We start from the raw sequence: 12,170 nt of genomic DNA, 5'->3' as shown, positions 1-12,170 counted from the left end.
GCAGAGCCTTGGAGAATGGGGATCTGAAATGACCTACTTGACTGTTCAGTTGGAATCTGAACTTGTATGTTTGGCTTAGTTTGGCTGATCCATTATTAAGCCTGAATTTCACCCAGGCTTTGTGAGACAGTGTTTAATGGTGATGCTTAATCACAAGGTGACTTTGCTAAAGCCTAGCTAAATAATTGATGTTTGAAAGGAGGGGGGGGGGGAAAGGTGAAGAATGTTAAATCTGCTTGTGCTTGTTCTGATGTTCCCTAATCTTGCCAAAATTGCATGAAAGCCACCAATTCACAACAGCATTTCTTTTCACAGCAAAAGAACATAGAAGCTGGCAATAGACTTCAAAGTGACAGAAGATTTCCCCAAAACAGCTCTTTCTTTCATGCTCTTTGTCTATTTACTGTTACTCATAACCTAATAATCCCTTTTAACATTAAGTAGTTGAAATTTTTACTGTTTATTCAAACTATCTTATAATGCATCCATCTCTTCCTTCACCTTTTCCCTATGCTTGGAAAAAATCAGCTGAAATGTTTATATGTGTTTTATGTCTTTAAAGCTACGTAAAGACACATCTCAGTGGTACCAGGGAAAAGGTTTGACTTTTGTTACAAATCAAAACAGAAGTTGTTTTTTATACTATAGGTGTATGAAAACATTAATAACCTGCTGATAGTTACTTACATAATGTACTGTTTATATGTGCATGCTAGATGCCCTCCCATATATTTGAAATTGCCTTTCTCAGAGTGTTCTTATGCTTCAGGAACCTACAGAAAACTGATGGAACTTAAAACTATCTTACGGTGGAAAAAGACATGCATTCCAGTTACATAGAGAACCTAGGTATTTAAGTGCAGGAAATTGTAACTTGTGTTTAAGCAAACTTATTCTATAAGAAATATTCTGTCACCGAAAATCACAATATGTTTCTTTTCTAATATCCAGTAGCTGCAAACTTACTGATAAGATACCCATTTTTCTTAGTCCTCTTGTGTGACTTTGTGCTAGAAAATCAGTTGTATGTGAAAGTTGGTAGAAACATAACTCAGATGCTAACCCTGATCAAGAAGCTAAGCCCTGGAAAGGCTTTACTTCTGGACATTATCTTATTACTGTCATTTGATGTCTCATTAACCATTCATGTCCTGAAACTATGCCTAATTGCATTGAATAAAAATGCCTATTTTTGTTCACCTCTACTTCTTCCATTGGCATTTATATATAGTATCTACTGTACTACCTAGTGTATTGTGTGGGATCTCAGATGAGTCTGTCACTTGTGTTGTTGTGGTCAGCAAATAATACGTTGATTTGAATTTTTAAGTATGAATTATTTTTTGTGGATAAGACTGTTGTAGATGGATGCATACACAAATAAATTTTTGGGTTGGGATTAGAAAGTGAGTCTAGAAAGTAAAGGAGAATTCCTCTGCCACTGCTGTTTGGGACCCTAACATCAGAATATGGTTTATTATGAAATATTGGTAGGCCAAAATGTAAGGGGTTAAAGCCATTGTAGTTAAACAGTACAACATCCTTTTTGGTATATCTGAATTAGTTTTTAACATCTTCATTGATGACCTTGATGAGGGAATAGCATCCACCCTCAGCAAGTACGCCAATGATACAAAGCTGGGAGGAGTGGCTGACACGCAGGAACACTGTGCTGCCATCCAGAGAGACCTGGACAGGCTGGAGAGCTGGGCAGGGAGAAACCAGATGAGATTCAACAAAAGCAAGTGTAGAGTCTTGCACCTGGGAAGGAATAACCGCTTGTATCAGTACAGGCTGGGGGATGGCCTGTTGGAGAGGAGCTCTGCGGAGAAGGACCTGGGGGTCCTGGTTGATGACAGGTTGGCCATGAGCCAGCAGTGTGCCCTGGTGGCTAAGAGGGTCAATGAGATCCTGGGGTGCATCAGGAGGAGTGTGGCCAGCAGGGCAAAGGAGGTGATCCTCCCCCTCTACTCTGCCCTGGTCGGGCCCTACCTGGAGGATTGTGTCCAGTTCTGGGCTCCCTGGTATAAAAAAGACAGGGATCTCCTGGAGAGAGTCAAGAGGAGGGCTACAAAGACGATTAAAGGACTGGGGCATCTCTCCTACAAGGAAAAGCTGAAAGAACTGGAGCTGTTCAGTCTTGAGAAAAGAAAGCTAAGAGGGGATCTTATTAATGTTTATAAATATCTCAAGTGTGAGACATAAAGGGAAATGGACAGCCTCTTTTCAGTGGTCTGTGGGGACAGGACATGGGGCAATGGCTGCAAGTTGGAGCACAGGAAGTTCCACACCAACATACAGAAGTGTGGAACATACAGGGAGGTTGGACCTGATGATCTCTGGAGGTCCCTTCCAACCCCTACAATTCTGTGCAGGGTCAAAACCTGAATGCCTTGTTGAATATAGCTTTCCCTTATTTTGATTATTTGTAATCGAAGCAAGTATGTTTCAAATATTTAAAAGTATTTACAGGTTCTCAATACAGTGGAGAGCTATTCCACTTTTCCTTCCTAGGAGCAGTGGTTCAGAGGCTGAAACAAGGCAGGGAGAAAAGCTTCAGCTCTGTGCATGATACAGAAGCCTCTGCTGCCTTGACTAATGGGTGGCTTAATTGTCCAGTGAATTCGTACAGATGCCCACTGATGTAGGCAAGTTTGGCAAATGAATTGTCAAGATTCTGTGGGAGAAGTGGTTTTCTAAGCTTTTCTTATAACCAAAAAAGCATGGTTCATAAACAAGGTTGAGTGTTTTTGCAGCTTTAGTTTTGCTCATGAGTAACCTAATGTAATAATGATTTAATGAAGGATGATTTCTTCCTTATTTCAGGTTGCTAGTATTGGAGTCTACAGCTCCTTCAGGGGATATGTCCCGCCCGCACCACATTGCATCAGTCGTTCCAAACCGGTATCCCCGCTGGTTCACCCTAAGTCACATCGAGTCCCAGCAGTGTGAGCTGGCATCGACCATGCTAACAGCAGCCAAAGGTGCATTGCTGTCAGTTACATACTCAGCTAAATGTATGCTTTTAATATTGCATGGGGGGTAAACAGATTATAAAACTTGTGTTTAGAAATTCAAAATTGCAGTCTGACAGGAGCTTGAAATGGGTCTAACAAACTGAACTGGCTTAAGCCTGTCACTTAATTTTATAGCGAAGTAATTAGGCTTGCTAGATGATAGCCAAGTGGGCCTGATTTTAGGCCAACAAGACAGCTTTTTCATCTTCTGACTGTGAGACCCAGGAATGTACAAATCACTTCTAAGATTCACAAATAAGGATGACTTTGGACCATGTTTTGCACTTAATGTCAGGTACTAGAGGAGTTTGTGCTCTGTATCTTTGTTGTTGTGTGATTTTAATTATGAGGGGTTTATTAAAACAAAGTGTGTATATATATATATGTATATATGGAGCATCATTCTATTGCATAGCAATAGCAGGCTCGGTTATAATTTATCTCTGGGTATTTGGCAGCTTGTTCCATGTTGGCAATTCTATCTTGCAGGTGATGTTCGGAGGCTGGAAACAGTGTTAGAATCCATCCAGAAAAATATCCACTCCTCATCACACATCTTCAAACTCGCCCAGGATGCATTTAAAATAGCAACACTCATGGATAGCTTACCAGACATCACTCTTCTGAAAGTTTCACTGGAGTTGGGCCTACAGGTATTTCTCTCATTTATTATTACTACATTAGAAGACAGGAATTTGACCCAGTGTTGGTGCTTACAGCTTTTAAGCACAGACAACCATACCCTCTTTTGCTTCCGTGTGGAGTCTGTGTTTCCTGATGCAAAGCTCAGTGAACTGGTTAATACAGACTAAGGGTCTCTGCAGCCACTTTGAGCCATTTGGGTGGAAGAGGGGGCTGGGAGCTGCTGGCTGCAGGTCATTCTTTGGTTCAGGGATAAGAGACCACCAGTGCAATAGGTTCAGGACTATGCGTAGGACTGAATGGAAAGCAAAAGTATTCTGCTTGCTAGAAACGCGCTGTATTTTCTGCATGGCTCTGAGGTGTTTGCCACTCCGTTCCTTCCGTTCTCTTAAGTGAGATCGGGTAGGTGCTTGTTGAGTTACTAGAGAAAGCCAAGACCAACTAAAACAACCTGTTTCTAAGGCAGAATACGCTAACAGCAGCCCTTTAACTTTACCTGAATTTTGTACTCCACAAGCTGTGGGATGGTCAGATGCATCAGACTCAGCTTGAGGTGAACAAGAGCCTCAGATCAGCTTTTAGGCTTGAGAGGCTTTTCAAGGTAAAAGGAGACAGTTAAATTTTAACTATCTGGAGTAATGCTGCCTTATGCTGATGAATCTTGGTGTTTACAAAGCTAATTTCAACAAAAATAAATCTCTTCATCATGCTTTTCAAGGAGTTTTTTTAAAAAAATAAATCCAAAAAATAAATCCAAAACAGTGTGCAAATATCAGAAAAACTTTGCTTCAAACAATGCTCCAAAGATTTCTGGGGAGAGTTTGTTACCCTAGTTCTTTCTCATACCAAAGGAAGGTACCATTTTAACTATTTCAAACATTCAGAAAGTAAAGTCTATAATCAGAAGTGAGATTTTGTATGCTTTGTTAGCCTTTCATATTCCCAACATTGCTGTGGAAATCTGCTGCTGCTTTCATGCGTTGGTGTGTGCTTTAAATATTTATTTGCTTGAGAGAAAGATCCCTGCCTCAGCTACAGCAATGGCAAGTTGGCCTGGTTGGGCTGAGGAGATGCTACCAACAGCTTCACAACTCTCACTGAGATCTCTGACAGAAGAGCCTATTATGTTGTAGATTTGGGAGTAACATGTGAGCTCCTGGGTTCTTTCTCCCTATTTCCAGTGGCATGATGGATTATGTGACTCAGCAGAAGGAAAGCTTTTAATCTGGCTTTGGAAAGAGATCATCAGCATGGCCAAATGGGCATGGCACATCTCAAGTGTCCTGTCCTTCAGAACCTCTCTGGAACAGGTGCTGTACAATCTGCAGCTACAGGAGAGGCTTCTATCCCTCTGTCTGCCTGTTGTGCGCTACATCAGTGCAAGTAGTATTGCACACATGCAAACCAGTATTGCTGGCAGAACTGCTGAGCAAATTAGCGCAGGTGATCACTTGGTGCGTGCCTGGCAAGGAGTGCCATTTCCCCCCAGACCTGTGAACGCACAAATGAATAAATAAACTGTCTTCCAATGTGCATGACAAATGTTTTGCACTGGTGTGGGAGCCAATGGTTGGTTGGCCTTTTCTTGTGTCACTAATGAATGGTGAGATCCTCTGTTCCTCTAGACAGAGAAATTCTATAAAGATCCATCGAGAACAAAAAAATGATTATTCTGTGTAAAGATCTTGACTTTCAAATAAGCTATGGAATTTCCAGGGACCTCTCATCATTTGCAGACTTACTGACTTGTTGAGAAGCTCTCTTCAATTGATAGCACGGATCTTGGTAAGATATTAGACAGATGTGGAACTCCCTCTTACAAAGAGGTAGCTCAAGAATGAATTGAGAAGAAATGAAATAGGTCTTTGGCTAAATGTGCTACAGTATAAATTAACTGGCTGTAATAATTACAGTATAAAGGAACAGCTCCTCCTTAGTCAGGACATCAATACATGCTTTATTTGAAATACTTGGGTTTTCTGTCATTAGTAAAGGGCCTTTCTCTTTCTGTTCTCAGCTTGACAGTTTAATCTAATGAAAGGAACCTAATTCCAGAATAGTTTGTCATTAAATATTTCCATGTCACAAAACTAGATAAGGAGGCCAGTTTGGAACCACTCATGATTGCTTATAACCCAACTTCTTAAAAGGTCATCTGTGCATTTGTGTCCTCAGAAACCTTTTCTATCATCTTAAGTATCCTATCTACAGTGTAGGACTAAAGGAGGTAGCAGGAGTGACAAATAAGACAGAGCTACGTGCCACTTTGAAGTCAACTTGGGATTGGGTGGGGATGTGGCTTGAGAACCCTCTTACAAATGCTGCTTTTATGTGTGTGCATTTATTAAGTTTAATTTGTAAAGTGGAGGCCAGTGACAAGTGCTGCTCCTCAGGGGTTGGTATTGGGCCTGGCACTGTTTAACATCTTTGGTGTCATGGATTATGCACCCTCAACAAGTTTGCAGACAGCACCACACAGGTTGATGGTGTTGATGTGCCAGGGGGAAGGGATGCCATGCAGAAGGACCTTGAAAGGCTTGAGAGGTGGGCCTGTGCAAACATCATGAAGTTCAACAAGGCCAAATGCAAGGTCATGTACACAGGTCAGAGCAGTCCCAAGCCCGACTACAGGGTGGACAGAGAATGGATTGAGAGCAGCTTTGTGAAGCTCTTGAGGGTGTTGATTAATGAGAAGTCCAACGCAATCCAGCAGTGTGCGCTTGCAGTCCAGAAAGCTGACAGTATCCTGGACTGCATCAAAACCAGCATGACCAGCAGGTCAAGTGAGGTGATTCTCCCTTCCCACTCTGCTCTGGTGAGACCGCACCTGAAGTAAATGTATCCAGCTCTGGGATTCCCCAATATAAGAAGACATGAACCTGTTGGAGAGAGCCTAGAGAAGGGCCACAATATTCAGTCTGAAGGTTTCAAGGAGGCCTTAGATCAATCTTCCAGTACCTAAAGGGACCTACAGGAAAGCTGGAAAGGGACTATTTACAAGAGCAAGGAGCAACAGGACAATGGGTGACAGCTTTAATCTGGAGGAGCATAGACTTAGATTAAATATAACGAAGAAATTCTTCTCTGTGAGGGCAGTGAGGCTCAGGCACAGGCTTCCTAGAGACACTGTGGCTGCCCCCTCCCTGGCAGTGTTTAAGGCCAGGTTGGATGGGGCTTTGGGCAACCTGGTCTAATGGGAGGTGTCCTTACCCATTGTAGGCAGGGCAGAACAGGATGATCTTTAAAGGTTCCTTACAATCCAAACTACTCTGTGATTCTATGAAGGTCATTACAGAGAGCTCTGTAATTAACCTATTGCACTCTTTTAACTGCTACAAATAGTAATACACTGATGGTGTAAGGGAATAGCTACTTGCTTTCTTCATCTAGATGTGTGTGGAGTCTGTACAGGCAGCTGAAGCAACGTTAGTTTTACTGATAAATACATTGCTCATGGTTTGAGAAGCAACACAGGCAGTAACTACAAGTCATGTAAAATACTGGTGCTAAAATCAGCCTTATGTCTATTTTCTAGGATTCTGGTGGTTTTACAGTTAAACTTCTTTGCAAGGACTCTTGTTCAGAGAGAAAAATTATTGCTGTGGACTCTTAAAAATACCTTGTAATATCTGGAGGTGTATATGTGTATCTGCAGAATAAGCAGCCCACCTTAGCCCACTAACTGCTCTTTGTTGTTCAAGTCAATGAAAAGAAATGCAGATGGGGGGAAAATTTTGTTTGCCTAACAAAAGTTGATGCATTTCCACTTTGAAGGCTACTATGCATAGAAGGATGAGGCATGATATAATTTAGTTTGCACAACTGGTAATTGACTGGCCTTTTTTTGTTGATTAGGGGGGCTTTGTTGTATTGTGGTGGCTTGATGTTTCTCTCCCTCCATGAATAAAACAATTTCTCTCCCAACCTTGTGTGATCTGCAATTGGAGTTACTCCGTGTTGCTCTAAGATGGTTGAGCAATACTTTTCAAATCTCTCACAAATCGGATAGAGATAGTAGTGGAGAAAGCAAGATACAGCCCTTTTGAACTTCATTGGTTTTGAGTAATTTAAAATCACTAGTTGTTGGACCATTGCCTTGGTTTACAGTAGGATTAAATTGTATTTCGTTTGTGCTGTTTTAATAGGTGATGCGAATGACGCTATCAACACTGAATTGGCGACGGCGGGAAATGGTGAGGTGGTTGGTAACATGTGCAACAGAAGTAGGTACGTTCTGAGATGCTTTTCTTGTCAGATAAACTTCATGCATTTGATCTTGCTTGTCAACAATGAGGTTCTGCAAATGTCTCCCACTTTATGTTCATCTGTAACATTCCTTCGGTGAGAAGACATTATGGCAATGAGTGTTTTTAGTCACAGACCAAGTGAAGCAATTGTTGAGTAATGCAGTGTGATTTCTTTCCCCAGCAAGGTGGGTGTGTACATAATCTCATGGGAAATACCCCAGATTTCCCCCTTTCCCTCCATGATGTGTTTGGTTTTGAGGCTGCAGTAGAGAAGAGGCTTGTGGTTATGGGTATTTGCACTGAGCTACAACTTAGCATGCTCATCTGCCTTTCACAGCAAGTAATCTGGTCAACTGTAGGAAGAGGAGCCAGAAAACAAGCAAATGAAATGCTGTGGATGCCTCCTGCTCTGGGGCAGTCAAGATGTTGTGAAGGGCTTCTTGTTGCTAGGGTGAAGTCCCTGGGTAAATCCAAGCTTAGAATGTAATGCATCTTTGTTAAGTGGCTATGACATTGTGCAGGACTCTCCGCTGCATGGGGAAGCTAACCAAATATGAATGCACCCATCGGTAACCACTTCAGGCAGAACCAGCCTGAACCAGGACAGCAGTGAGAGGAAAGTGCACTCAGCAGGATGTTCTGTTCACTTCTGGGCTTCGCCATAGATTTCCTGCGTGTCTTAATGACGCGTTCCTTAGCTTCTGCATTTCAGTTTACCATCTGGAAGATGATGCTGCAGAATCTGATAATGAGGATAAGTGCATTGAAAGCTGTAAAGAAAATAATCAGCTGGTGTGGTAGTGGGGGCAATAGAAGTATCTGTGGTAAGGGAGCAGTTGTACTTGTCATTGTACAGCTTTGTGGAAAGCCTTTTTCCTACCATATTCCTTTCTCGTGCATCTGAGCTGGATTGAATCACAGAATGCTTATTGAGTTTCAACACTTCAGAGGATGGCTGCTGCTTATTCTCTGGATTAGTTTCTTTGCTTTATGCTTAACTGAGAAATTATAATGTTGACAGTAGCATGGGAAAATAGAGCTTGCCTTTGTATGCCCTCAGCCAGAAAGTGGTTTGTGTCTGCAGATTTTCATGCAGTGCTCCTGTTTTATTGCTTTTATATCTTTGCTAAGGTAATTATTACAGAGTCTATCTTAGAGATATTAGTGCCCGGGTATTATTTTGTGCAGTTGCATATTGGCAAATAAAATGCTGTTTTTAATGCTGCTTTAAATTAGTTTACATATTCTAATAGAAGTATCCCATAAACCAATAATGTCATGCAAAGTACTCTTGAGACTTAATCAAGTTGGTAAAGCAAGGAATCCGTGTATTTAAATGAAGAACTTGCATTATCTGGCTATGTTGAATTGTTGCACATGAGTGAAGGGGTGCATGGGAAGCACCAAAGTCCTACAGAGAAAATGAGGACCTCTGGGTGTGGTTTAGGTGGGATCACAGATGTGTGTAAACTGCCTCTAGCAATAATGAGGCACCCTAGTTGGGTATAAGGTTCAATTTATGGAACTCATTAGTCACTACTTCACCCTTCTTCTCACTGCCAAGCAAACACAAACACCAGGAATAAAGTGATGCTTAAGGAAAATACCTATTTTAGATAATATTCAGTAGTTCATCTTGCTCAGAGCATTTCCCTAATAAGGATCTTGATGTTCAGCCACATGCTTTTGATAAAAGATGCATCTGAAAAGCCTGTTGAGAGGAGGCAGGGGTAAGGAATTTTTTTTAAGGTGTGCCATTTATTAAGAATACCATTTAGCATACTTTCATATTCTTTTGTGTATGTGCTGTGCCTTGAGATGCACAATGAGAAAAGGTAAAATTAACTTTTAAATGTTCAGTGTGAAGACTACCTTTGATGTGATGAGACCAAAAGAGCCAGAAGTTACTGTACAAATTGTCTTAAATAACAAGTAACACAGCTCAATTGTCACACCAGGAGATTAAAGCTTGTTTTGCAGGCTTTTCTTTTTTTGTTGTTCTCAGCATTTCAGTGATCATTACAGAGTTTGCACAGTAGTCTTTGTTTCAATGTCCTTTTCCAGCCCTCCTACCTGGTTGAGCTTTCCTTGCTGCAGTGCATCCCCTTGGATGTACTGGCAACCTCAAAGACTTTGCTGCAGTGAAATCTCTTGCTGAGTATCTGTATCTTGCTAGATTTCATTGGTGGTAGCTAACCGTTTCTTTCTCTCCCCAGGTGTTTATGCACTGGATAGTATCATGCAAAACTGGTTTACACTTTTCACTCCAACAGAAGCCACTAGTATTGTTGCTACAACAGTGATGTCCAACAGCACCATCGTCCGTCTGCATCTGGACTGCCATCAGCAGGAGAAGTTGGCCAGCAGTGCTAGGACGCTTGCTCTACAGTGTGCCATGAAGGATCCTCAAAATTGTGCCCTCTCTGCACTGACCTTATGTGAAAAGGATCACATAGCTTTTGAGACCGCTTACCAAATCGTTCTAGATGCTGCTACAACCGGCATGAGCTACTCGCAGCTTTTTACTATCGCACGATACATGGAACACCGCGGTTACCCCATGCGAGCCTACAAGCTGGCCACCTTGGCCATGACACATCTCAACCTGAGTTACAATCAGGACACACACCCTGCCATTAATGACGTTCTGTGGGCATGTGCGCTCAGCCACTCCCTCGGGAAAAATGAGCTAGCAGCTATAATACCTCTGGTGGTCAAAAGTGTCAAATGTGCAACAGTACTGTCAGACATTCTGCGTAGGTGTACTTTGACCACTCCTGGCATGGTGGGACTTCATGGAAGGAGGAACTCTGGTAAGCTCATGTCACTGGACAAAGCCCCTTTACGGCAACTCTTGGATGCCACGATTGGAGCCTACATCAATACAACTCATTCACGTCTCACTCACATCAGCCCACGACACTATAGTGAGTTTATAGAGTTCCTCAGCAAGGCTCGAGAGACCTTCTTAATGGCTCATGATGGTCACATCCAGTTTACACAGTTCATTGACAACCTAAAACAAATCTACAAAGGCAAAAAGAAACTGATGATGCTGGTTCGTGAACGGTTTGGTTGACAAAACCGTGTGAATGGGGATAAGGGGGGGGGGGAGGGGTGGTTTGTTTTTACTTGAGCCTGCCTTTGTATCCTTTTTAACTTAAAAGAAACAGAGCCACACCGGTATTATATGTGTATAGTTATATTGAGTTTGCAAACTAAACTGTCATGTTGTGAAAGTTTGTGTGTTTAATTTTTTTTCCTTTTTTCTGTTTTGTATGAGAGGGGTTAAAAAAGGTTTGGTTTACACTGAGTATATGTTGTCAAGTGGCAAAAGCCCACATCGCTCTCCTGTTCTTTCTGTATACGTTCACAGCCTCAAAAACAAACATATATTGCAATGGCTTTAAAAACCAAACAAAACACCTCCATCCTGTGATAAGTACCTCGAATGGATTCAGCTTTACTCCTTTGTAACTCATCCTTACATTTCAACATATTTAAACAAACCAACAAGTGAAATACTAATAGTTAAAAGGCTGACCACGTGGCTTTGCAGTGCTGTTCATCCAGAAGCATGGCACACAATGCTTGTGCATGTGGAAACTTAGCGACTGTCAACATACATTCTCAGGGATTTATCAAAAAAATTAAAAAAAGAATGAGAGCATTTATTGTACTGTATATATATTATAGTATATGTCTGAATATTGAAAAATATAACATTAACTAATTTATAAAAAAAAAAATCTATGTAATGCAAAATACTTGAAGCTGCAGTAGCTTGGTTTTAAACAAAAAAAAACCTATCAGAAGGACTAAAGTGCGCCTTGCTTCAGGGTTGGCTCAGGTGGTGAACTATATGCTGGGCATCTATGCAGAGCCACCTTCTGGATTGCATGGTTGGACTGATAAACTAATGGGGAAAATTTTATATATATATATTTATACAACCTGTGTATACATATATATGTATACACACATACACACATGCTTGTAACAGGCACTATAGTAAAGAGGGACAACAAAAAATACACAGCCAGAGCAGCAAGCCTTAGCATTAAGAATACAGTATGCCAGAATCGGGGTTTGTGCCTCCTAGCCTAGAAGACTTAAAGAAATATCCTTTTTGACACAAAACGCAAAATGTTTTCCAAAACGATTGACATGATACATTACGCCTTTGCAGTGAGCTAATAATAAGCTAACCTTTGTGCACAAATAACATATATATATTATATATATATATTCTGCATAGGTATTT

At 41.3% G+C, this 12,170-nt stretch overlaps 1 protein-coding gene across 1 annotated transcript in view; it reads left to right on the top strand.

The window, feature by feature from the left end:
• ZSWIM6 (zinc finger SWIM-type containing 6) overlaps window positions 1–10,985 on the top strand; it is a gene marked incomplete at its 3' end in the record, with an annotated part of 111,006 nt that extends 100,021 nt beyond the window's left edge. Inside the window, exons 11-14 of the mRNA XM_084277978.1 lie at window positions 2,827–2,984; window positions 3,507–3,670; window positions 7,805–7,886; window positions 10,123–10,985. Of these exons, the coding sequence (XP_084134104.1) occupies window positions 2,827–2,984; window positions 3,507–3,670; window positions 7,805–7,886; window positions 10,123–10,985 (1,267 nt within the window). The remainder of the gene's footprint in view (window positions 1–2,826; window positions 2,985–3,506; window positions 3,671–7,804; window positions 7,887–10,122) is intronic.
• Window positions 10,986–12,170: the final 1,185 nt, after the last annotated feature.

Source organism: Gallinula chloropus, assembly GCF_964237585.1.
Source record: "Gallinula chloropus genome assembly, chromosome: Z".
NCBI lineage: Eukaryota > Metazoa > Chordata > Aves > Gruiformes > Rallidae > Gallinula > Gallinula chloropus.
The sequence above is the reverse complement of the archived record's forward strand: the minus strand, read 5'-3'. Positions and strand labels throughout refer to the sequence as shown.